Genomic DNA, 26,794 nt, shown 5'->3' on the forward strand with positions numbered 1-26,794 from the left:
TACGGCGGCCGGGAGGGGCGGGAGGGCGCAGGCGCGGGGCCCGCTCCGCCGCCCGCCGCGTAAACAAGGGCCCGGCGGGGATGCGGCGGGGTCGGGGTGGCCGCGGCTGAGGGGCGCAGCCTTCCGGAGGTGTTTCCTCGTCCTCCCCCCCGCCGGACGGGGGTGGCGAGGGCCGTCCCGCCATGAACTTGGCCGGGCAGAGCGGCGACGCCGGCAGCGGCCATCTGCTCTTCGCCAACTTCAACCAGGACAACACGTAAGGGGGGCTGAGGGGAGCGCGCTGAGGGGCCCGGGCCGGGGAGGGGGCAGCGGCCGGGGGGGCCCTGAGCAGGCCCGGCTGCGGGGGGGGCGTGGTGGGGTCTCCGCGGTGCCGCCCCTTCGTGTGGCGGGGATGGAGCCGCCCCTTCCCGGGGCTCGGGGCCGGAGCGGGGCCGGGGTCCCCCGCGGGAGGAGGGCCGGGAGCTGCCCCCTGCGCCCTCCGGCTCCGCCGCGGACACAGCGGCCGCTCCTCCCGCGGGGCAGCTGTGGGGCCGTGGCAGCGTGGTGCCCTCTCCGCCTCCCCCGGGTCGCTGCCCTGGGAACTTCTGCTCCTGCTTGGGAGGCATCGCTCGCTGTTCCTCGGGGAAGGGGACGGAAGGAGGGCTCCTGCTGCTTCTTGGTGATGTTCGGCCCTAGGAGGGCCTGACACGAAGCCCCAAGTCTTCCCGGACGTGCAAAGACTTCCTCTGAAAGTTCTTCACAGCTGTCTTTTCATACAGCTGTTTTATTGTCACCTGTTATGTTGGAGCATTGAGACTTGGGCTTGAAGGTATTTTATGAGCCCATGCTACTTTCGGTTTTGATTTTAAATAGAGGCCTTTCTGATCCTTGAAACTGCACTTCCTTGGGCTTCAGATGCTTCAAGCTGCACGTCTCACAAATTACTTAATCATTGCAGCATATTTAGATCAATTAGTGCAAATTAGTTTTTATATGGGGTATTATCAAGCAGTATTTTTAATTTAAGAACCCCCTATTAGTTGGGATTGGAGCACTGAAGATCATTTAAAGAATGATTTGACTGGCTTAAATACCTGAGAGATGAAGCTGGGGAGTAAGAACCAAAAGAACTTGTGCTCAAGAAAGGAGTTTTGTTTTAGGAAGTGAGTAAGAGGAAATGATCTCAGGTTGGCATCACAAAGTGTAGCCCACGTGTGTGGTGGAGGGTTTGTTTTTTTAACAGCTTGTTCTTTTGCAAGCAACAATATCTTGCCCTCACGAGGGAGATCTGTGCCTGTCCTCAGCACGTCCTGTAGCATATGGGAGCTGTGAAGGTGAGAAGGTTATTTCTGGTGACTGCCAAGCAGAGTTACATCACAGTAGGAGAGACTCTGTTTGCTTTTGGAGGTTTTGTAGGGGGTGAAGAGATGAGCAATTGGAGCTGGATAGGTTTGAGACAAGAGACCCTGGCAGTAAATAAGTTGTGGTAAATGATGGGGGGAGCAGTAGTGCTCTGTGTGTTTGTAAGTAAATCATTATCCATGTATTGATTCAAACCAGAGACTTTTGCAACTGCTTTTCACATTTTTTCAGTGGGTGCCACATAGAGCTCACTCTGTCTCTGTCCATATAAAATATCCCCAAGTTTTGCTCAGCCACCATTTTTTTTTTTACCTATTACTGGGGAAAAAAAACCAAGTCATAATAACTAGGGGATTTGTCACCTCTTTCTTCTGCAGTTTATAAAGGTCATTATATAAGTTTTTGAAGTTCAACTCTGTTCTCCAGTGTGGCACCTCTGCATTTTGAGTTGCACCTTAGCTTTGTGGAGACCTTTAGGTACATAAAGATCACTGAATTGAGACAAAAACCACCCACTTAATTTGAACAAGAGTTGCAGGTTGACTTGAGAACAAAACCAAGACAGAAATAAAAAAGAAAGCAAGTACAACGTAAACTTACCTAGGTGGGTTTTGGCTTGTACACCTTGAAATCTTTCTTTAAGGAGTGTAAAAGTGTTTCCTTTATAGCTTTGAGTTTATAGGGAGACACCTGGCTAATGATTTCATTCCTCACTTGGGTGTGCTACTGCACTGCTTTTCCCATTTCATTTTTCTAAATAACCAAAAGATGTTCTTTGATAGTTGGTTTGGGCTTGGTGTTTTGTTGGTTTTTCTTTTTTTTTTTTTTTTTAATTTGGTATTCTAATATCCATTGTGTCAATAAATGATGGGGTTTTTTTTTTTTAATACAATTGATACATAAATCACCTTGAGATTAGCTGATGAGATTTTTGGTGATGTATCTTTTATGTGAGGCAGACCTGGCCCCTAGGTCTATACAATTCCAAGTTTTGGGTTATTAGGGCTTTTGGGTCTTTTTTGAGTATTTGTGAATTCAGGTATCTGATGCAGAAATGACAGAAATATCAAAAGGCTCCTGTTCATACTTTTGTCTCAAAATTCTGAGATTAATTTAAAAGGCCACTTAATTTGACATAAATGAAGTGGTTGATGATGTGGAATAATCTCTTCTTACTAGCAGTGTCTTAAATAAAACTCCCCAAGAAAAATAGTGAGTATAAAACCAGTCTTGCAGATGCCTTTGTGAGCAGCTTCTCAGTGAAACACTTGTCTGATGTGGTAAGTCACTCAAACAACCAAGTTGCATTCAAGTTCCTAAGCTGAGCAGAATTTAGTGGTTGTTTACATTCTGTAAACAGAAGTTAATTTAATTTTTTTTCTGTTTCCCACCCATGATCTCTCCTCATTTCTTGTTTGAGTAGAGAAACAAGAAGGCAGCTCTCTGGATTTATAGTATATTATTCTCTATGTCTAGGAGATCACAGTTTAGCAGGTGAGGAGAGCTGAAAAGAACTTATTAGGAGTGACTTACACTTTCCCATCCTGGGCCTCAGAAAGCTCACCTGTTTTCAACTTTTGCAGGTAACTGGAGCCCTTCTCCAGACAGGCAAGGTAAACAAATGTATATTCTTTCAGGCAATATATGAAAGACAAGCTTTGTTTATGTCTGCTCAGTCAGTAGAGCTCACATCATGCTTTAAGGTGCTTCAGTAATTAGAAAAATTGCTGACAGACAAAACTGGAAAATAAACATTGGCTCATTGTTGTTACTACATTTAAAGCTTTTACCTTCACCCTAACAAGGTGCCAGTTCCACTCAGGCTTAACTGTGTCTTGCTTACCTGCAAAGCAGAGCCAGTTCCTTGTGTTAGGAAAAGATGGGGCTTGTTACTGCTGAAAATAAGTATCAAGTTAACTTTTTGTTGGTTTTATGAAGATTTAATAATTAGTTACTCTTTTCTGTAGGAAGATGAGCCTCATGGTGGCTCTCAGTCTTGGGAAATTGGATTGCTGGTAGTTAGAAAAATGTTGTCATCATAAAAGTTGCTGTTGCTTTTTCCAGTTGTTGCAGTCCCTGGCGACTGAAGCAGATATCCTGTATCCTGCTTTTGGTCCCTTGGTTTTCCCAGACTTGGCTGATGTTCATTCATGGGTGCTGTGTGTAGTGACATTGTCTCTTGGAATAGTATCTGCATTATTGCAAGTGTTGTCTTGCCTGTTTATCCCACATTGCCCTGAGCTTTATATACATGAGAGTTTTGAATTACTGCCTGGGACTGGAACCCTGCCTGAAAACACTTCACCTATAATGCAGCAGAAGCGGTTGGTTTGTGGCTTCTCTTTGATACACCGTTTTCATTAAGTACAAACACAGAGAAGGGTATTTTCAGAAGATGTCAGTGTGCTTGTTTGGGCCCTAGCCCTTTTCCCCAGTGGATCAATCATTGCACAACTTGGCACGAGTGGCATTCCCTGACTGAGAATTCCAGCTTGCAGATCAGAGTGGAGCAACCTATCGGAATTCGGGTGTCCCAGCAAAACCAGGCAGTGGAAGCTTGTGGGTGGCTGGGTGCTAGGTAGGTTTGACAGCTGTAAATCTTTAACAGTGGATGCTTGGGAAGAAAAACCTGAGTGCAGTTTGTATTACTTCTGGGAGAACTGCTAAAGCTGAGCACAGATACGTTTATGAAAAATTAAGCACCTCACAAACTCGTAGAAGCTTTAAATCTCGTAAGGGAAATGCTAATGGATTAGAGGTTTGTGACTTTTTAAGCAAAACATAACTTCAAGATCCAAAAGCTTGTATGTATCTGTGTAATAGGTAAAACTTTCATTATTTAAACTGTTGCACAGGTATTCTTTGGAAGTACTTATAAACGGTGTTCAGATCCAATTTACAAATACACACCCACTTTCTCCCACCCACAAAAAGTGACCCCACCAACCAGGCTCCCTGTGAAATAATGTGAGTGGGAAGACAGACACCTTTTTAAAATAAGTAATTGTGTGACAGCGTTTGGAAACAGAGTAGTCACTGCAGTTTTGAAAACAGATTCCTGATAAAAAGAGAAGAGGAAACCTTCTGTTTGGACTTCTAAGAAAAATATTAGTGTGTGCTTTATTGGCAAGGATTTCTTCAGGGTCTGCTTTCATTTGTGTGTGGAGTTACACATGATGTGTATCAGTCCATATATTTCTTCTTTCCAAATTAATTCTGCCCTTTATTTCCCAAATAAATCCATTTCATTCTACATTATGAACAAATGCTGCTGTCTCTATATGCATCTGGCATGCTTTGTGTCCCACAAGTTGTATTCTCGTTCCCTTACTCTGTGATGTTTGGATCTCTGTAGTAAACTGCTTATGGTGGGAGGAACAAGGGTTAGGTGCTGAGCATTCACTCCTCTGCCTTTGTTTCTCCTAGGTTCAGGTGTCCATCACCCGTGATCCTTGAGGACAGGAGAGCTCTCTATTCCAAGGAGACTTTAAAGCTAAGCACAGACCAAAAAAAGGAAGGACAGAGCGCTCCCGTAGCTCCTACACTCAGGGAGGATAGCTGAGAGAGACAAGCGTATGTTGTGTTTCTTGCTGTTGTTGCAGAGGGCACAGCAGCTGAGGGGGGCTGGTCAGAGGAACTGTTCCTCAGTGTGTGACCATTTCAATGGGGATTTGGCCCAAGAATAGTGAATTTTCTTGGATTATGGATTTCTGTTGTCCCAGCCTGTGTGTTAAGCAATGAGCAGGCGTGGTCTCCTTTTGCTGTAGCAGGTTCAAGATTGTGGGTTTTCTTTTAATACAAGAATAATGGGAAGATCTCCTGTGGGTTGTCAGTATGTTGCTGACTAAAACATTGAATGTGTGAAGTTCTGTATCTCTTTTCCAAAATAATGACCTTTGATATTAAGACATGTCCATGAGATGATACAGCAGATACTTTGGAGGAGAAAATAAAGCAAGGTACATTTCCTTAGTAATTCCTTAGCAATTCTTATGTCTTCATTGATTTTTCTTTTGTTATTATTGTTTTCCCTCTTGTCATCACAAGCCAAAATGTTTTGTCTGTGGAAATTTGCATTGGTTTTGAAATGAGATGGAACATTAGTATAATGAGACTGTATCATAATGAAAGTAGGCTTAATTAACCAGTTATTTAAAGTAGTAATGACTTTTAGAGTCATGTTTATGCTCCAGCTGCAATTGATTTAATCTTGGAGAGAGCTGCCCTTGTTAGAAACTTTCTGATTATTGTAGAATATTTCTGATTAATAGTTAAGGTCCTCTGTGATATGGCAAGGGAAAAACTGGTTTTCTTCCTTCTATATGTATATTAAAGAAACAAAAGAAAACCTTAGGATTCTAAGCCAGCTGAAAAAACTTGTTCCTAAAGAGCCAGAGAGATTGAAGCAGCTGATTTCCCACTTTAGGTGAGTGCACTTAGAGCGAGTGTCAGCATCTTCCAGTGAGTGTGTGAAATCTCCTAGCACTGTTTGCTTGATGAGGGTGGTTTTAATTATTTATGGTAGGCACTCTTGAAAATACTATCAAGATTTATGTAGTCTTGGATCAGTCTGCAGCATTATCTCTGCAAAAAGTGGATAAACACAGTTCCATAAATCATGGCTATATTGATAATTTTGTACTGAGGAGACAACCTTCATGATGAAATAGCTCAAAGTCTACAGTCTGAAGTGTGTAATAGAGGCTACACATAATAGAGCTAAAAACCCACATGTGTATAGCGTAATGTTTGAAGAAAAAAAAGCCTATTTTAGAGAGTATTTATTTTATTTTCAATTTCAGTCTCATGAGCTTCTGAAAATCAGTGATTATAAAGCATAACACCTACACCGTAAAAGGAGCTTCTGATAAACCACAGCAGCTTCTTGTTGGCCACTCTATCTGAGCAAGAGCTGAGTGGCTTATTGATCATATTTCTTCCCCATATGCTTGCACATTTGTTCAGAGGTGAGGTAATTTTGGCTAGGTTCTTGTTTTGAGGATTTGGCCATTTAGATGGCTGTGGGGTGTCTTAAGGGCTTAAGTGTAATATCGGTGCGGGGGAAGATGGGAGATTTCAATCACTGTGATTATGCTGGTATAATTCAGCCTAGTGGGTTCTTATTACATAGAAAAAGCCTTTTTCCAGTAGTTTCATAAGAGGTAATTTAAGAGTACGTTACCAAACCAACAAAGCGAACCCTCCAAAAGCAAGACTGCTGTTACAGAAGAAAAAAAGGGTTATTTTCCTGTTACACTTGTACACTTAAATGGGTTTAAAAACTTGAACTGCTCTGTGTGAACAAATCATTTGTGTGTTCATCACCTCGATCCTGAAATAAATAACAAAAAGCAATTGTCATGGATGGAAAGGTCTATTCTGTGCTTCTGCATTTTGGGTTCTACTCAGTCTAATGATTTTCATGATGTACACAATTCTTGTTTGCCATTGTCCACGGCTCATTTGAATGAGGTATAGTCATAGGACAAGAAAAATGGGCTTCCTTACTGCTTTCAGTGATCCTGTCAGTGAAACAGTGATTCAGCAGTATTCTGTATTTCCAGCTGTAAGTACAAGTCAGGAATCAGTTCTGCCTAGTAATACAAATAGCTGCTGTGTGGGGTTCTCTGTGAGGAAATCACCCTGTGTCTTTTGTGGATCGTTTCTATTGCAAGGAGTCTTGTGACTCCGTTTATTTTTAACTCTGTGGAGTGCTTGTTTACCTTTGCAAAGTGACATTTTTAATTGATTCCTCATTAAACTTTCTTTTGAGGAAAGCAGTAGATGATACAAGAAAAGCTGACTCATTGCTTTGTTTTACCAAATTAGAGTTTCAGGGTTTTTTTCACGTAATGTGAGGTTTTGTTGAGTTGTACAAAACTTGTACTAAAGCAAAACCACTGAAGTATCTTTGGTGATTAATCAGATGGAGATTGCTGAACATACTGACTTTGTCTGAAGGAAAATTTAATTTAAATTCAGTACTTCTAGGGTGACTTAAAAGAGCAGCAACAAAATTTTGTTTTATGATTGCTTCTCTATCTTTAAGCCTAATATACTTTTTTAATATCTTGGTTATTGAATCTCTGGAATTGAATTTCTTGCTTGCATGGTTCATATTTTAATTTGAAGGTTTAAACCTGCTCAGATATAATTGCTTAACCAGATTGTGCTAGTTGTATTTTCTTCTAGAAGAGAAGGGCATACCATCCTACAGAAGTTGATTTTGTAGCTTAATTTCAGAGGGTGAACTATATAAGGAGCAATTTTTAATCTTCTGGGCATGCTGAAATTTAAAAAAGACTCACTTTGGAGCCACGAGTGGAAAATACAGAAAGAACATGAAATCTAGGAATCTCCATTGTATTCCAAATGCAGCATTAATTGTTAGTGCATCTGAAGTGTAGAGAATAGTCTTGCTGGGTTCAGAAAGGCATTTTTGGCAGGCTGACTGGCAGGGTTGGATTGGAGCCCTATGTTGAATGACTTGCCACAATTTAGGGTATCCAAATGTATTTTATTGGAATTTTCCTCCATGTCTCTCTTGGCAGTAAGAAATATATGAACTACAAGCATACTAATGCACTTCTGTAAAACTGTATTGACTGTTAATTTTCTTTATCTGTGGCATAAATTCATCCTCCAGATGGGGAGGGGAAACAAGAATGAGCCATTGTCCACTGCCTTGATGCCTAAAGACCTGCAAGACAGGCTAAAGGTTTTTCTAGCTTAAAATTTAAGACCTGCCTTTGACTCTGGCTGGAAAAGCAATTAAGTGGTCTGTGAGCTAAGTGTGAAAATTGAGTAATGGAGGAAAGAAGGGGGTTTATTCAGTTTTTTAATGTTCTGCTATTGTTCAATCTGTTTAACATCAGTGACTGGCACTTTTTAGAGGGTGCCTCTGATCGATGATTCAGTATGAGTATTTGTAAGACTGAGACCTAACAAAGGAGGTGCTAGAACATCATCACATAAAGCCAGAGAAAATTAGAGTTGGCAGTCTTTAATTACTTTTTTTTTTTAATATGAAAACTCTTCTGGGATGCTCAGGGACAGTTACACTGTAAAGAACAAAAATCCCCAGACGGCCCAGTTTGAAAGGTCTTGGAGGTCACCTCTAATGATGAGGCAATGATGTAATTGGTTTGCATTACATTATTCAAGTCATCATCTTCTCCACACGAAAGCTTTTAGCCTGTGTGGAGAAATCACTGGTGAGAATTGGGCAGTAGGTTTACTTCAGGCTGTGAACTCTCATTTCTTAAAGGTGATGCAGAATTGCACACCTGAATTCTGTAATTCTGAAGTTGTTTGGTCTAATTGGAATTGAGGAAGCTGTTTGTGTCTGTTATGGCTTTTTTGGACAAACTTTTTATCACTTTCCTTTCTGAGCTAACCCAGCTGGAGGTTTAGAACTGGGTAAGAATCTGTCCAAGGGTAAGCACAGCTCTCGGAGCTCATGTTCCTGACTGGCTTGTTTCTTTTGCAGATCCCTTGCAGTGGGCAGTAAATCAGGCTACAAATTCTTCTCTCTTTCTTCTGTGGACAAATTAGAGCAGATCTATGAATGCAGTGAGTATCTTTTTTTTATTATTTTCTTTTTTAAAAAAATCTCCTCAGTTGGCTTAATGTGGGAAGAATAAGAAATATTTCACTTTTTCACAGGTTGTTTGAAATTGGCATAAAAGAAACCTTACATGTAAATATCACAGAAATACAAAATGAATATACTAATTGCAGGCAGGGTTTAACTATGAATGAATGTTATATATTTAAATTTAGTTGGTATGATATGAATTTTGGTAGTAGCCATGAGAACTCTGCTTTTCTGATTTTATGTCTAGCCAGGTTACATAGCAGCTGGGCATAAAAATAATAATTTACTCATGTGAGAGAATGTCTTTTGAGTCTTTATACTGGCTGTTGGGGCATGGAAACACTAATACACCTTTATCAAATAAGAAAACAAAGCCTTAATTATGTTTTTTATCCTAATATTTTCTGTTAGAAAATTATCCTTTAACATGATAGCTGCAGGCTTGCTCATCCAAAAGGGTGAATAACTCAGATTCCCACAACTTCTCAGTAGCGATCACAGTTGAGTAGGATCTGAGGTGAAATGGGGAGAGGCCTGGGGGAGAAGTGGTATCCCCTGTTCTCCCAGCAATTCACAGACTTCCCTTTTTGAGATGCTAATAAGTCAACTATGAGTGCAATGCATGAGCATCCTTGCTTTCTTGTAAACTCCCTGTGAGCAGTGGTACCAACTGCTGTGATGTCAGCATTTACAGTGGGATCCCATGACAGAGCTGTCCTCACAGTCCCAAAGTGACCTGACCCTGTGGCATGTTGGAAATGAGGTGTGATTCAGAGCCATTACCTGGGATGACAGCCTGCTTCTGTACACAGTCAAGGGAGAGAAGTAATTGTGAGGTTCAAATCAGGCACCTGGCTTAAAATGAGTTGCAGCTGCATTTTCCTATTTGAGTCATGGGCTGGTTGTACTGGTTCATGAGTGGCTTGGATTCCATTTTCTGCCGTGGAGTTTATGTACCTGACCTCTGCAGCATGTCAGGCACTTACAGTATCTGGCCTGGTGTCACCCCAGGAGACTCAGTGAAGATGATTCCCTGTTACACGAGACACTGACAAATACCCTGTGAGGGTGGCTGCACTGGGCAGGGCTGCATCTTCTGGGGAGTCCTTGAGAGAAAAAGTACAGCTTGGGTTAAGTGCCTTGTTCAACATCTTGCAGTAATCTGATAACAGCAGCTGGAATTGGAATTTTGACCTGCTGATTCCTTCTTCAGACTGTTCTGGGGTACTTGTTTTGACTTAAACTCTTGGATATTTTAAGTTTTCCGAGTGATAAGTCTGTGAAAGCTGAGCACAGAGTATGAGGTAACGTTTAGTAGAATGTTGTGGGTTGGAAAGGACCTTAAAGATCATCCAGTTTCCCTTGCTCCAAGCCCCATCCAACCTGGCCTTGGACGCTTCCAGGGATGGGAAGCATCCGCAGCTTCTCTGGGCAACCTGTGCCAGGGCCTTACCACCCTCACAGGGAAGAATTTCTTCCATATACCAAACCTGAATTTCCCCTCTGTGAGTTTGAACCCATTACTCTTTGTCCTCTCACTACAAAAATTCCAAGGGTTTGGCCTGTGGAAGCCAGACAGTCTTAGCTAAAAGCAGATCAAAATATTGAGATGCCTTCATTTTCTTTGTGTGAGTCAAATAATTTTCAGTCTTGGACTTGCAAACCATGCCTGTTAAAACTTGATATGAGGGTGGAGGGTTTCCTGTGCATTGGGTACCTCCTTTCCTCAAGGAAAGGTATCTTGAGGCCTCCCAGACGTGGTGCCTCCCATTTCCCCATTTAGTTTAAGTGAATCTAAAGACTTCTTGTGTTGAGTGAGCACTGTTAAGGACCCCCCTTCTCTTCTGGAAGATTGATCTGCTAACTCTTGTGTAGGTGTTTAAACTGAGCTGCAGAATATGCCTCAGTGTCTTGTGTTTGAGAGAAATACAAAAAAAGGTGGGAGATTTGGCTGCTCCCATCACTGACTTCTCCTGTGACTGCAAATCTCCTGACTCCCTGTGCAGTTGATCCCACTGTAAAAATAAGCATTATGTTGGAGGGTGCTTTAAGGCTTAATGAATGCTTCTACAATGCTTCATATTCTTGGATTAAAAACTGAATAAAGGCACAGCTGATCATAATCTAGCTGGCTGTAACCAGCTCTTGTCTGTGATGCTACATGCTTGTGTTTATGAAACTAATCTTGTTATGTGTTTGTTGTTCTCCCCTCACTGCTGGTGCTTAATTTGTTTTGCCGTTCTTTTTGTTCTTACTCTGTTTTGAATTTGAGTTCTGGCAATGCTCGATTGTGTAGTGTAAAGGAGATAATACAAATAGAAAAAGAACCCTGAGTAACAGCATTGCTATAGAGCTTTACTGCTGCTAAACATATGATTAATTCAGGTCAGCTGAACATAGGATGGGCAGTATAGCCTGGTACTGTCTTGAATAGTTGCTGTTGGGAAACATAAATTACTTGGCAGCTGTGAAGAGATTTTATCTCTCCTTCCTGTTAAAGGAAGACAAAGGAGCAGAGGTGCATCCTGTATTTTTAAAGTGAATTTAATTAAATGCCCATCACAAAGCCTTTCTCTAAAAGTAACTGTCTGTTTTGTAGTCTTTTTATGGTGAAACTGAAGGTTTATCAATACCTTTGAGGCATTTTTCTTATTGAAAATTTTTTCTTCTGTCTCGTGGCTTACTTGTTGATAGTGCTCTTCCCTGTGTGCCTTCCCTGCTGCCCACCCTTCCCATCAGTGCAGCACAGGACAGCACTTTGTCCATATGAATCTCTGCTGCTGTTCCTCTTCTGAAATACCAGTTCTGCCTGCCTGGGAGGATGACAAATCCCAGAAGCTGTGTCTGACCCTTGTCCCTGCATGGGGAAAGAAACTGTGCTCGCCCTGGAGCTGGGAGCAGTCAGGCCCTGGGTTTGGGGTCTCTGTGTGCTGATCTTCTGACTCTTGTAAAAGGGTGTCATCATTTTGAAGGACTCCAGGCTTAGATGGAAAGCTGATAACCCATCCTGTAAAATATTTGAGAGTCTTTTATGTAACTACTCTGATTCAAGGAACACTGATCCCTGCATTTCAAAGTCTCTGCGTACATTTATTGAAGAGGATTTTTGTATTTCTTTTTCATGTGTTTTGTGTAGTATGGGAAAAATGGAGAACAATTCCTTGAAAACAGAGTAATTACTAAAATGCATTATCCCTGTTGCATGAGAAAATTGAATTTTCAAAGCCTCTGTGAGCTGTTATGTCTTCTCTGAAAAGCACCATATTAAATACAAGATGTAGATAAAAGTCAATTATGTAGCATGGAGTACTGAAAATGCAGAGTATAAACCTGCTCCTTTTTCATAAGTACACTGTTTCTCTCAAAAAAATGTAGGACATTAAATATTTTGTGTTCATTTTCTTGAAATAAATGCCCAGAAAAAGCACTTTGAAAGCAGACGTGTCCCACACTGATGGCAGTGTCATATACTGAGAATGTTGAACAGAACTTTTTTCATGGAATTTCTGTCACTGCTGATGGGTACAGTGCAAATTAATTACTTATTGTGTCTCTTGGCCAAAACAGAAGCCTTCAGAAACAAGCTCTTTTGGATTTGTTGTTTTTGGGTTTTTTTTACTGGCAGTTTTATGGTTTATGGAATGTGTTAAGCATTGAGCTAATCCAGAAGCTGACTCCTGAAAAATTTGTTTTGATGGATCAAGGCCAAAGGCTCGAGTCACTTCTCTTGATTGGGTTCTGTAATGAAAGGGCAGGTGTAGCCAGTGGCTGTGAAAGAGCTGCAGAGCATGGTAAAACTCTCTCCAGCTTCTCACTGCCCTGAAAACTGTCCAGTGTGTCCAATGTGTTCCTGGGGTTTTGGAGAGGAATTTTATGAGATGCCAGGATGACTGGTGGTGGGATTTGGTCTCCTGCCAGCGTGGTCCAATGCTGAGCTGTAATCAGATCCTCTGAAAATGCCTTTTTGCCAGAAATCCTGGACTTTCCTCCCTCCTGCTCTCTCCTCATCTAGGAATTTGTGTTCCTCCTTTGCTTTCAGGGCTCCCATAGTAGAAACACAATTTCCTGGGATTTGTAGCTTTGGATTTTTTCTGTTGGATTCTGGGCATGGGGAGTAGACACTACTCTGAAACACAAACTTGTGTGACACCTTGGGGAGTGGGGAGGAAATCTTTGGACATCAACACCCACTGTGTAGATTTTCTACTTTAAAAACCTGTCCTGTGTCCCACCTTGACTCTGAGCTGTCATGGCAGAATGTTTGTGGTGTTAAAGTGTATTTTTAAATAGACTGAATCTATGATTCCATGATTTTCTTAGACAGTATTTCCTGTTGATGTGCATCATTTTTCTTCCCTGAAATCTCCCTCTGTGTTTTTCCCCCGTTCCTGTGATTCCTCAGCTGACACAGAAGATGTGTGCATTGTGGAGAGGCTCTTCTCCAGTAGTCTGGTGGCCATTGTTAGCCTTAAAGCTCCACGCAAGCTGAAAGTTTGTCACTTTAAGAAGGGGACAGAGATTTGCAACTACAGTTACTCCAACACCATCTTGGCTGTCAAGCTCAATAGACAGGTGAGTCATGGATTTACCTAGGTGGAAATGTGGGAAAAGGATTGTGGATCTTCTTCTGGCACTTCCTCTGCTGACTGATGTCTCTTCCTTCAGTGGCAGAATTGCTGTTTGAAATTTAGTAGTACTTTTCCAAGTGTGGCTTCTGTATGGCATCTCAGTACTTGTATTTGGTTAAATATTTTTTGTTCTGTGATTATGTATTTATTTGGGGAAATACCCTGAGTCAGCAGGGCATGCTTTGAGTGGGAGGTTGGACTAGAGACCAACCTGAGGTCCCTTGCAGTGTGAATCATCCTTTCATCCTAAATGTGAAAGTATGTAAGACTGACATTTTGGGCCAAGATTTAAAGTTATCTATTAAATTGTTAGGGTTTTAAGTGCTGTTTGCTGAATTCTTCTCAAAAAATGAAATCTAAAAAATGTCACGCAACTGGTGAATTTTTTAAGTACCTGGAAGCATAGTTTGCTGTATGACTAAATCATTAGCAGGTTCTTCAGCAAATACAGACTTCTCTGTCTTTAGCCAGTTCATTCAAACTAGAAAGAATGGCATCTGAAGGAGAAAATCTTAATGTCTGTCTATGCCCCCCAAAAAAGGAATGTGGGAGGAGGGGTTTCCTCTTTAAAGTCATGAGAGAAAGAGTGGGTAATTTGATTTCTGGCACAGGGAGTTAGTGTAAAATGACTAATGTCTAGTTAGTCATCCACATGTGGTCTACAAAGTAAATGAGATGATGAACAACTTAGAGTTTTTTAAAAATGTCCATTCACAAATTATTATGGATAAGTTACAGGCTTTATGAATGCTTAAAAAGTGTTGTTTGTTTTCTCTGTTTAGCAAAAGCAGAAAGTCATTTCCATTATTTCCACATGCAAATTGGTACAGAATTAAGAATTAAGTGAAGGTCTCTGGCTTGCTGACCTAAACTAGTAATGGGAATGTCTTCAGTTTGCACTGGTGAGGTTGAGGGGAGTGGGGTGCAGTGGTCACAAACAAGAGCTGGATCTTGTGTATCTTCTGTCAGCTCCTGCTTCTCCCCATCAGGTGTGTACAACCTCTTCTCTGTTGGAAGGTACCTGCTGCATTTTGGGATAGAATGTTTTTAGGATTGATAAATCCATATGAACTCCATTTTGTCCTCTCTCCCTTTTTCTAGAGGCTGATAGTATGTCTGGAAGAGTCTCTTTATATACACAACATACGAGACATGAAGGTATTACATACAATCAGGGAGACACCTCCCAATCCTGCAGGTAAATGTGATGATAGAATCAGCAGAACTCTGGAAAGTGTTTTCTGTCTCAGTGTATGAGGTTCCCTACAGGGAGCTGTGTGTTGTTCATTCTGCTTTCAAATTCACTAACAAATATGAGTATTGTTGAAGGCCTACATGTTCAATCCAGCTGAGAACAAGTAGCAGACTCTGCCCTAAATTGCATCTTCCCAGTATTTTGGTCTCCTGGAGTGGATGTGTTGAAATGCTAGAAAAAAATGAGAGATAAAAACTGGATTTTGACAGCACTTGGTATAGTTAAAGACTTTGTCAGGTTAATGCTTTAGGAATCGTGGCAGATATGGGAAGTTCTACTATTTAATCACTTATTGTAACTCTATTGGTATTCTCCCTTTTCTGTTTTATATTAAACAAACTTACACTAAATAGTTGAATATACTGCAGGTTGACTCTGAGATTACTCATGTTTGTTTCTATTCCTGTTGATAATTTCAGTTATTTTTGTGACACTCAGGCACAGAATCAGAAAGTTTTACTGCATAAGTCTCAGAATCTGCCTGTTTCTAATCCTTTTTCTGCATCCCTTCTAGGGTTGTGTGCTTTATCAATAAACAATGATAATTGCTACCTGGCCTATCCAGGAAGTGCAACTATTGGAGAAGTACAAGTCTTTGACACCATCAATCTGGTAAGAATCTTTGAATGCTGTTTCACCTCTAAAGATACAGGTTTTGCAAATTACTAACTTGCTCAGAGAGGAATTATTGGACACTTAGGTTTCTGTGCAACAGTTTGCAGCATCTCTTACTCACAGAGTGTCAGCAAAGAAAATACAAATGCTAATACTAGATTTGATTGAGTAGAATTGGGCAAATGGGTGGAACCAAGTAATTTCTATTTTAATTGTCTTCCTGCTGCTTGTACTCTCTGTGTATGCTTCAGTGATAATTTTATATACTTAGTTACTGAAAAAAAATATTGAAGCTGTTGTCCAGAAAGTAAGACCCACATTTGCCTTGAATGTGCTTAAACAGGCAGTCACATGTAGCTTTTAACCTGTAGTGTTCTAAGGTTCTGTTTTATTGATTCACTGCAGAGAGCTGCCAATATGATCCCAGCTCATGATAGTCCCTTGGCTGCTTTGGCATTTGATGCAAGTGGTACTAAACTTGCCACAGCCTCAGAAAAGGTAAGTGAGCTTTTGATTGCCTTGCCAACAGTGATAAAAATCAAATTTGTCATTAAGTATTTTAAGTGTGCACAGTTCCATGTGCAAGTGCCAGAAAAGAAGGCTTACAGTTAAAATGGGAGATCTAAGTTAAGATCTGTTAATGATATTTGACACGATTTCCATGCTGTGAAATGTTGGATAATAAGGTTATTTAAATAAAACATTTTAATCTGGCTGCAATTAGGGCAGTCCTCTGAGTGTTTCTCCCTTTAGTGCAGGATACTTATTAGAAATTAGTTGTCTTATTTTGATGCCGTCTTCCTAATGAAAACAAGGCAGTTAAAATCCAAATAGAGAGAAGTGCCTCGCTGGTCTTTGGCATGTGATGACAAATTGTTCATGTAATGTGTGTCAATTAGAGAGTCTGAAGCCTCTGCTCTTTGAGTAATAAGCTTAGACTATAAAGGTATAACTGATTGCATCTGATAAAGGCACAAAGACATCCAAGTGACTGCACTCGTGGTACTTGTCTAGTGTGCTTGTTTTCATGATCAAATATGATAAGAAGGGCTGGTTTTGATGCACAGCCTGTTCTCTGCATTAGTAGCTCCCACCTCTTGTTCCTGTACTCTTCAAACACGTCCTACAATCAAGCTCCATAAATACTTCATGTACAGCCTGGGCTGCATCACAGCAATGAGTTAACAGCAAAGTGGTTTGCTGCTTCTGGTTGTACTCTGTACTAGAGCTAGTACACAATGAATGAACTTGAAATGAAAAATGATCTGGTTTTTTTTTCTTTGCAGGGGACAGTAATAAGAGTGTTTTCCATTCCAGAGGGACAGAAACTCTTTGAATTCCGAAGGGGTGTAAAGAGGTAAAGTTCAGCTGGGTTAATTACCTGACACTCATTCCTTATGGTTGATTGCCAGTATGTTCAGCAATTGAGCTGGCATCCTGGTTTTTTTGCCTGTTTTCATCGTCATTCATCCCTGCATGCTTATAACAGTTTCAGCTTGAATGTTTTCCAATTTCATTCCTTTGGACTTGACTATTCTGCAAATCAATCCTGTCAGAATTGTACTCCCTCTTGCCCTTTAAAAATTTATTGGTGAGGGAACTTGTTTAAAGTGGGTCACCTTTTGTAGGATATATTGTATTCTTATGGCAATTGGAGGCAGTACATCTAATATTCTTACTCTGTTCAAAATTCTTCTAATGCTGTGGCCATTGATAGCCATTGTGAAATGGTGGTGTGGTTTGTGGTAGCAGGAACTCTGTACTTTATGCAGGGTGAGACTGAGTTCAGATTGTTACTAATTGATTCTATGTCTGGTAAACATCAGAGCTGAACATCATTGATCTTATGCTTGAATAGCTTCAAGAAATTATCAGAGAACTCAGAATGTTTATTTTTGAAGGGTTTTTTCCTTACGTGCAAAGTACTTGTGACTTTGGAAATCTTCTTAACCAAGCCAAATAGTTTGACTTCCTTGTTCTTCTCTTTTTTCCTTTTTTCCCAGGTGTGTGAGCATCTGTTCCTTGGCTTTCAGCATGGATGGCATGTTTCTGTCTGCATCCAGTAACACGGAGACGGTGCATATCTTCAAACTTGAGACTGTGAAAGAAAAGTAGGTTTCAAAGGTGCCTTAGATTTTTCAAGGAAAAGGCTTAAAAGTTGACTGTACTCAAAAGAATGAGTTCTCAAAAGTGTGGACAGACTTCTTTTGAACTTTCACTGTAAAGTAAAGGGCATAAGAAGTCACTTATGAATCAGCAACTGCAGCTGAGCTGTGTACTGTTCTCCCACTGAGTAGAAAAGGTGTTTTTCTGCCAGAGAGAACTTGGCCATCCTTCACAGAGGAATGTGGTGCAGTTTTAACATTTTCAGTCACATTCGTTTCACCTCCTCTGGCATCCATATGGGAAGAACCATCTCAGCAATGCCTTCCAGCCTGCATACAGGGGGCTTCAAAAGGCACCAAATATTCCTATTTAGGATTTGAGAGGACAGTCTTAATTCCATTTCAGTGGGAGTTATTGGAAACAATGATTTGTTTAGTGATAAACAGATTAATAAAATCCTGAAGCGTGGGTCTTTCCAGTAGATTCTGCTCTTGTATAATGAATGTTATAAAATTCAGTCTTATATACAGAAGTATCAGTTTACAATCAAACATCCTTAAATAACAGGCTGAGGGTATTGGAGGACACATTTTCTCCTGTGGCAGAGATGAAGTGTGTTAGAATTCTCAAGGGTGTTAGTTATTTTTGAACAGAAACAGCTGCTTAATATCTTTTAAAATAAAATGTTTTCAAGTATTTGCACACTTTTCTCTCTAAGGTGAAGGCAAAGTGGGTCACTTTTCTCTTCTGACTTGTAGACCTCAGGAAGAGCCTACAACCTGGACAGGTTACTTTGGAAAAGTGCTGATGGCCTCAACGAGCTATCTGCCCTCTCAAGTAACAGAGATGTTCAACCAGGGCAGAGCCTTTGCTACAGTCCGTCTGCCCTTCTGTGGCCACAAAAACATCTGTGCACTTGCCACGTGAGTACACTCTGCACTCTGGAGAGGCTGCCACTGGAAAACACAGCTTCATCTGCAGCACAGCAATGGCTCACCTGTGATCATTCCAGTTTGAGAGCAACGTGGCAGAGCTAACACCTCACAGTGCTGTGGGAGAAGGAGGAAAGGGTGTAATATTTGGATAGGAATAGCCCATTTCTAAGCGTTGTTTAAAGATGTCTTCTGAAGATGTCTTTTAATTTTGAAACAAGAATATTGAGATCAGAGCTGTGGGCTTTTATGGCATTTGCTTCCATTAGTGCTATGGGGAGTGATGGTGTGTGTTGTTAGTGAATTGCAAAATTAGGCAATCCAGCCTAACCATTAAAGAAGTCTTTGAAAGCAAGTTCATATAATTCTTGTCTCTAAACCAGCGTAGCATTCATTAAAGTTAATTTTGAGGACTAAATCTAATCTTCTATGCTGTCTTCCTCAAAGGCAGGTCCCATTTGGCACAGCTACCAAAGTAATAAGCTGAGCAGTAGTAAACTTATTTTGTGGGGATTTTATAGTTTTTATGCTAAATTGACTTCATGTCTGTACTCTCACTCCTCTGATCTCAAAGCACCCTTTAAGCAATAATTAAGCTTTGTAACATTTCTCAAATAAGTAAATCCTTCCCGTTAGAATATTTGTCTCTGGAGTTGCACAAAGCTTGATAACAGGATGGTAACTTGTGAATCTGCTTTACAGAGTTATATGTAATTGCTTGATTTGTGTGACGTCCTGTTAGCCCCAAATGTGGTTATGCTGTAAATTTTTTACACACAGTTCTTTCCTGGGTGCTCTAACTGTTAACAGCATTCCCTGTCCAGGAGCAAAAGTGTGGGAAATAATGCCTTATAGTCATAGAATTACTTAGGCTGGAAAAACCCTCTGAGATAGAGTCTAACCATTAAATCATGGGAAGAGAGGAGAGCATGCTTTCTTATGTTATTTAAGAATCTTTTATTTAATAATCTGTTATTTAATAACTTCTGCTCTAAACCTTTCTAGAATCCAGAAGATCCCTCGTTTGCTGGTGGGAGCTGCTGATGGGTATCTCTACATGTACAACTTAGACCCCCAGGAAGGAGGCGAGTGCACACTAATGAAGCAGCACAAGTAAGTCCTCATTAGCTGAGAACTGTTGCGTTTTATTTCCTCTCAAAATCCAATTTCTTCTCAAACTTAGTTCTGTTCTGGAAAAGTCTAACTTAGAACAGCTCATTTCTTCAAACTAATCTTTTTCCAGACCTCTGACATGAGTGAGTAACTTCAGAATCCCTCTGAGCCTTCCTTCCAGGTATCCACTACAGCAAGCACCGCTTTAGCAGCAGAAACTGAACCCTGTCCCAGTGCAGGGAGGGATCAATCGCTGTTCTCTCTGTGCTCCTGTTTCCTCTTGGCACTTTGAGTTGAGATACTTAAACAAGAATTTGAAACGTGTGACACCGCCCTCTTCATCAATAAATGAAGCGGCTACAAACATGAGAAAGATCTTACTCTGACTTCACAGAGGGGAGACTGGCCTGTGAAATTATCCCTGTTCTCTCTCTGCTGGTGTCCTTATTAAACTTCCTTGCATATAGGCCAGGCAGCTGGTGTTCTGCAATAGTACTGTAGAGCACTTACAGAAATAGGACAATGCACTGTTTTGCAATAAGGGTTGGCAGGAAAAGCTAGGGTAATACCGTCAAATTATTTAATCAATCATAGAATTAAAGATAATAACTCGTGATAATAATTCAGGTTTGCAGCTTTGGTCAACCTGCAATTATAGTCAAAAATCATACATTTATCTGAACATTTGAAGGCATGACCTCTGGTTAGAGATGAAGTGAAGCCTCATAGAAGGATGCTTTTACCAAGTTGTTAATCTTTGAGATACTCTAATACTTTCTCTGGAGGGCTTTCTAGTATCTGTGTATGAAGCAACCGCTTCTGTTGTGGCAGAGTCAAGATAACCTAAAACATGGCTGATTGGAATGGGGTTTTTTAGCCATGCAGTCTTGTTTTGAGTCTTCTTTTCCTGCTATAAGCTACTAGGATTTAGCTCCTGATGCTCTGTGAGGGGCAAACACGATGCTGATGAGTCTTCAGAGAAATACCAAGTGTTGTCAGGTGCTTTCTAGCCAGGCCTCCAGAACAGAGGGACCAAGTTCTTGCTCTTGCATTTCTATATACATTATTCTTGCACATCAGATGAAATATTTTCCTCAAGCTGTCTTGTGCCCAGGCAGATCACCTCTCCAGCTAACCCCTCTCTCCCTGGCAGGCTCGATGGCAGCATGGAGCCCGCCAATGAAATTCTGGAGTCTGCATCCCACGACCGGCCGTTGGTGGCGCAGACGTACAGTGCCGCTGTGACTAAAGGTACATATGTGCCTTCCTCACCCACCAGGCATGGTAAGGAGAAGGCTGGGAATGGGGCAGGGAGCACCTCTGCCTGTTGCTTCCTTCTAGATGGCTGCGTGAGCTGGTCCACGTCTGCACCGAGCTTTGCGTAACCGCGCGCGCGAGGTGGAGCCTTGGTGAGCAGTAGGAAAAGAGCACTCGTGCTGTGCAGTAGCTCGCTGTAGATGGATCACTTATCTTTGCTGCTTTCTGGATAGAATTTTGTCTTGAGTTGTGGTTGATTGCTGTAGTGATAGTTTCAGTACTTGCCATGAGGCAGTTCTGCACCCAGACCTTGTGCAAAGCATCTGAATTATAGCCCTGCTCCCTTTTTTCTTTTTTTTTTATGAAAAGTTGATAAACGCTGCTATTGTTCCTTTATGGGAACAGTGACCTTTTAGCCTGATTCACTGCTCTGTTAAATCAAGAGGATGAGAACTTGGTAATGCTGCAGCTCTCCAAGTCAGTGGAGCTTTTGCCACGTCTGGCACTCAGGTTAGTGCTTCGCTGCAAAGGGAGGACAGTCAGCACATACCAACGTCTGTGCTGCATCAGTGGAGACTGAAAACACCAGCCTGCCCAAAGCTCCAGTATGCACTGCACACACAGGAGTTTAATTTTGATCATGAAGTGCTCTTGGCTTGAAGAAAGGCAGTCATGAAACAGAGTCATGATAAAAACAAACATAGGGTGGCAGTGAAACTATTTCAAGTAATGCCTGGTACTCCAGCTCCAGTCATTCACTCTGGATCCAAGCCTTAGTTTGTTGCTGCTGATTTCCCAACTCCTTGTTCCTTTCTCTCCAGCCTATACGGATGACCTGGGTGCTGTGGGTGGAGCTTGCCTGGAAGATGAAACCAACTCACTTAGATTGGATGAAGACAGTGAGCATCCCCCCATGATCCTTCGGACAGACTAAACTTGGACCTGTGAACTCACTCCTGAAGCAGAGAACACTGGCTTGATGTTTCCTGAGGAATCTCGTGTTATGCTGCTATGAACTTTGACATGAGCTGGGAGAGAGGATGACAGACTCTTTACCGTTTTAAGTCGTAGCTGTAGTTCTAATTCTATAAATTGGAAAAATATATGGTTTTCAATTCAGTGGCTTTTAATCTTGCTTATCTATTTTAGCTGTGTTTATTTTTTTTGTTGCCAAAACCTGCTGTTTGTGCAGCCCTCAGAGCCTACTTAGCTTTGCATGCATTCATGTGCCAAGCAAGCATAGGAGGGGGAGAGAGAGAGAGAGAAGCCACTTTATAACAAACTCAAGTTTGTATTTTTTTTATATATGTATATAATATTTAGCCTATATAAGGAAGGAGTAGAGAAGTGGTTCTGGAAGCTGAGACTAGTTCTGCACTGACAAAGGTCCAAATGGTTTCCTGTGCATGGGCTTGCAGGCATACCTAGTGACTGACATGCAACCTTTCAAATGCAATGGCCTGTTTTTTTGGGGGTTCTCCCTTCCCTTTCCTGGACCATTTTGTTAATTAAAATTCCTTCTGAATGTTGTGTATTTGTGGGACTGTTCTGTTTGTTGGGATGGAAAACTGGAAATGTTTCCCTGCGTAAGGATATAGAATATAGAAAGTGCCTTTACAAGGAAGGAAAGGAATTGCTGCAGGAAGAAGAGCTAGAATGAGGGAAGGATTGTTGGAGAATCTTGTCTGTACACCTTTGGTACTTGGATGTCTGTAGCCTGTGGTGGCTGATAAGCTTGTGGGTTTTTGAGAAAAGACTTGGAATGCACTTTCTTTCTTTCCTGTAGATTGTCCTGTGTTCTTGGCAGAGTAGCAATAACCTTTTTTTATACCTTTTTAAATTATCCAAAGCAAGAATTCTGTCAGGCTGGAGGAAGTAGAGTTTGGCAGCCCCACTCTATAAACAGCCTTAAGGTTTCCTGCTAGAAGGCTCTCAATTCCTGCTTCTTCTCACTCTGGGGCTGAGTGTACTTCTCTAATGGTGAAAGTTCTTGATTTTTTTTTCAGATACTGATGTAAATATAAATGATTTTGAAAACTTAATTTACTAGAGTGGGTTCTCTATTGCTGCATAGCAATGCTTTTCTTTCTTTCTGTTTGTTTGTTTTTTTTTTCATTCCCCCTCTCATCAGAGCACCTCTTCCAATATACTCAAGGACTGGTAGTTTCTTTGGCAGTTTTGGAGTAAATTCTTCACTGCCCTGATACTGTCTAGGGCTTCCCAAGGAGGAGCAGTGCTGCAGACTATTTTTAGGGTTGTAATGTGCCTTCTCTTAAGTCTTGGATAACAGTTATTGAGCAGGTAATTAGTGAAGTACTTGGTGAGTGTTACTTCCCTTTGCCATAACGAGCCTGCTTTGCCTTCTGTGTAGCAATGTGGGTTGTTTCCTTTCCTTCTACTGACTGCAAAGAAGTAAATATAAAAAGAGGCGAGGAAATTGCAGTTCTTGAGAGGAGGGCAGGGGCTGAGTGCTCCAGCTATGTGTGAACTCCCTACCACAACCAGGCAGTGATGTTCTTTTTGGATTCAGTACCATGAGCAAGTCTTCCCTGGGGCAGCAGCAGGCAGAGGGCTCTCTCCCCAAAGCCTGTGTGGGCAGATGGGCTTCCCCTGCCTCTACAAGGACAAAGAGGGTGGCAGGCCCTGCCAGGAGAGCTCTGTCAGGGAGGCTGCTGTGAGTCCGTGTCAGTGGAAGGTGTTTGTACACAAGTGTGTGTGGGAGAGAAGGGCTCAGGCTTGTTTGTTCACTGCAAACCCTTGACTGGCCTAAGTAGTTGGTTGGAGTGGCTTGTGGTGTCCTCTCCAGAACCCACCATGAGTCATGTTGAAATCTCATTCAGTCTCTTGACTTTTAAGGTCTGGATGACAACTCAATTCCATGGTCTGCAGTTATTTATTTATATTCTGCTTTACTGCTCAGCTTTGCTGTGATGTTCCAAGCTGCAGAGTGAAATACAAGTCTTGAAGTCAATATAAGCTCAGTGAGCTTTGCTGGCAAACTGAACCACCCAGGAGATGCCTGCTCATTCCAGACTAAAGCTGGTTAACGTTCCTGATAACATCCTTGGAGGTTTGGCCTCAACTCCACAAGCACAGATAGCAACAAACATGCACCAGCAACACAGGTCTGCTAAGCACACAAGTTTTACAACTCTTGAGTGTAACAGAGGCCAGGTTACACCCCTAAACGTAATTACTGTTGAAAATGGAGATCATTTATTGTATTAATTTTATTCCCTTCTTATTTTCATAACTTATTTTCCACAGGTGAGTAGGAGATCCCATATTTGCTGTATTCGTGTCTTCCATATGCTGTAGTGTGTTCCTGCTCCTGAGCCACACACTGTGGAATTGCTGTGTCCTACTTGGTTCACTCTTAAATAGAAGCTGAAAGCCAGTTGAAAGTGTCTTCGTGGTGTTGTAACTGAGAAAATCTTTTTATAGAAAAAAAATACGAGTGTTCTGAGGTTAGTGACCATCTAGTAGGATGGAGCAGGTTGTTTCTGGTCCCCACTGGCTGTGCATTTGAGAGTGATGACAGTAGTTTGTCTTAAGTTCATTGCATGAGGATATAAACTTTTTCAGATAAAACATGACTGATCTCATTTCCCTGTGATGGCCTTAGGCCCTCAGTAACCACCCTGTTGTGGTGTGCTACCAAAGTTAGAAGCCTTTCAGGTTGGGAGATTATCCCAGTGACACAAAGATGTATTTCTATTTTTTTTTTCCTTTATGCATAACCAGAAATGCTTTTTGCAGCTGCATCCTCACCTGAGTGTGGAGCATGTGATTGCACTGTTGTTCTCTGTGAATCAGGTGATGTCTAAACATTTCTGTTCTGATGCTCTGACAGACCAGGGGAATCCAAGGAGGCTCAAGGCTTGTGCTGTGGCCACGAGCTCCTGGTCACAGGATCTGGGAATACCTGTGCAGCCCCTCTCAGTTTAGACTGACCTTCCTTGGAAGGACAGTGTTTGTTCTGTACAGCCTGTCTCTCTCTCTCCATATGGGCTGCACTCCTTGATAGCTTTTGACTTAGTGGAGGGTTGAGGCAGAGAGCTGAAACAACCAAAGCTGCGGAGGGGGGAACACTGAAAAACTTGGAATCCTAAACTCAGGTCTTAGCTTGCAGTGGGATCAGTTCCCAGTGAGTACCGTAGGGAAGGAGCTGTTTCTCTTGATGTGCAAATGGGCAGCGAGTGCAGGTCCTCGCTGCTGTCTCGACATCTGTTTACTCTGTATTTCAAGTTCTGAGGCAGAAAGCTTTTATCTGCCCTGGTCTCTTCTTATGTCACTGTTTCCAAAATACAAGTGATAGATACGAATCTAGCAGTTAAAAGGCAGGGCCTGGCAGAGGAGGAGGAGGAAGTAGAAAGCATCAAGAGGTTGGTAAAAGCTGTTTGTTCTGATGCCCTGTTGAACGAGACATTGGCACGAGTGCTCCCTCTGGGATCAGGTGTGTGCTTGTACCTTGCTGCTCTGGGTCCTGCACGGCGAGTTTCTTGGCTGTGTTTTGCAGAGGTGGTGGCTTTTCAAGTCTGCCTGAATGCAAATAAATACCTGAGAAGACCTTTAATGCAGTGACAGGTGTCTGCACAGAGGAAACTTGGCCTGACCTGTGTGGAATAGTGAAAAGGGAGGAGTGAGCAGAGGAGCCCTGGGCTGGGTGAGCGCCGAGCCCAAGCACAGCACTCTGTTATGTCCCATGCTGTGCTTTCTTAGTTCCAACAATGGCATTAGCACCAAGCAGCATGCAGTAGGACAGTAGAATTTCTTTCCCTGTGGGTTGCTGAGCTGTTCAGTATCCCACTGGTGTGTGCAGATGCTCCACTGCTGTTTGCAGAGCAATAGGAGTCTTTGTCCAAAGCATTGGTGGGGATTAATCACTGCAGAGGGGTGGGAAGTTTTATTCTGTGCTGCAGCTGTCCTGGCTAACAGTCAGCTTTATTTAACCTGTTAATATCTGACAGCAAGGCCCCGAGTGTCTTCTCCACATGTGGAGAGCAGGCCTTTCTTTTCCTGGAATCTGCTGGCCTGTGAAAGGCTTGCAATGAAGAAAGCATGGCTCTGACTGTAAATAAATCAGATTCCAGTTGTACAACCAAAGGAATTCAGCAAATTCCTATTTTTCTAATCATGACATGCCTTCATTTTAATGCTCTTCCGACTGGCAAATCTCATCTTACACTGCTTTGAAAATAACGGGCAAGAAGTTGCAATTCTGGCTTGCAGACAGCTGCCGTTGTGCTCCTTACAGGTGTCAGTGCTGTGGCTTTGGCCATGCATGTGTCCACTCAGGAGTGGGGAGTTCTCCCCAAACCTGTAGCTCTGGGTTTCTGTGAGGCATTGACTCAGCCCTAGGTCTACCTAGGATCTATTTGCTTCTTGCATTTGCTTCCTTACCTGGAGAAAACCCTGCATCCTGCAGTGCTCACTGACTGTTTGGTATCTGTGTCGATAAGTGGAAAAATCTGTCTTAACATTCCACCTCACCAAGTGTCTGGCTCTCACTGCTAGCCCGTCGCTCTTTGTAATTTTATAACTGCCTAAGAAATTAAATCTGTGTTGTGATAAGTATTCTGTGTCTTCTTCCTTTTGTTTGCTACTTGGAGATGGGGCCAGATAAGATCAGGGTAAGACTACGTGGCCAAAACCAAAACAGCAGCAGTTATGAGTCCTCTGTCTGAGCTGTGCTTTGTAGCTGCTCTCCACAGACACTGTCAGCTTGGGCTTTGCAGGGACTGGGAAAGGACAAACTGAGTTTTTCCTGGCACATTTTGCTTGCAAATGTAATTTTCCCTCTTGTTCTTCCTTAAAGCTGCTCTTCCCAGGACTTGCATTTGTGTATTTTTCTCATGCTGCTCAGGTGAGTGTGATAAGTGCCTTTATTCCTTTTTTTCATGGCATGCATCTCAAGCAGCACTTTCATACCCAGCCCGCTCCCTCCCTG

At 42.0% G+C, this 26,794-nt stretch overlaps 1 protein-coding gene across 2 annotated transcripts; it reads left to right on the forward strand.

The window, feature by feature from the left end:
* WIPI2 (WD repeat domain, phosphoinositide interacting 2) lies at nucleotides 1-26,421 on the forward strand. 2 transcript variants are annotated; one of them, XM_063414071.1, is made up of 12 exons: nucleotides 1-256; nucleotides 8,831-8,913; nucleotides 13,341-13,510; nucleotides 14,668-14,764; nucleotides 15,336-15,433; nucleotides 15,842-15,934; nucleotides 16,723-16,793; nucleotides 17,440-17,547; nucleotides 18,301-18,465; nucleotides 19,480-19,587; nucleotides 20,741-20,838; nucleotides 21,666-26,421. In XM_063414071.1, the coding sequence occupies exons 1-12, from the start codon at nucleotides 183-185 to the stop codon at nucleotides 21,776-21,778; spliced, it is 1,278 nt and encodes a 425-aa protein (XP_063270141.1). In that variant the 5' UTR covers nucleotides 1-182; the 3' UTR covers nucleotides 21,779-26,421. The 2 variants fall into 2 exon arrangements, with proteins under 2 accessions (XP_063270141.1, XP_063270140.1); XM_063414070.1 differs by having other exon boundaries at nucleotides 2-256; nucleotides 20,741-20,871.
* The last annotated feature ends 373 nt before the right edge of the window (nucleotides 26,422-26,794 follow it).

This window comes from Prinia subflava, chromosome 17 (assembly GCF_021018805.1).
Source record: "Prinia subflava isolate CZ2003 ecotype Zambia chromosome 17, Cam_Psub_1.2, whole genome shotgun sequence".
Taxonomy (NCBI): domain Eukaryota; kingdom Metazoa; phylum Chordata; class Aves; order Passeriformes; family Cisticolidae; genus Prinia; species Prinia subflava.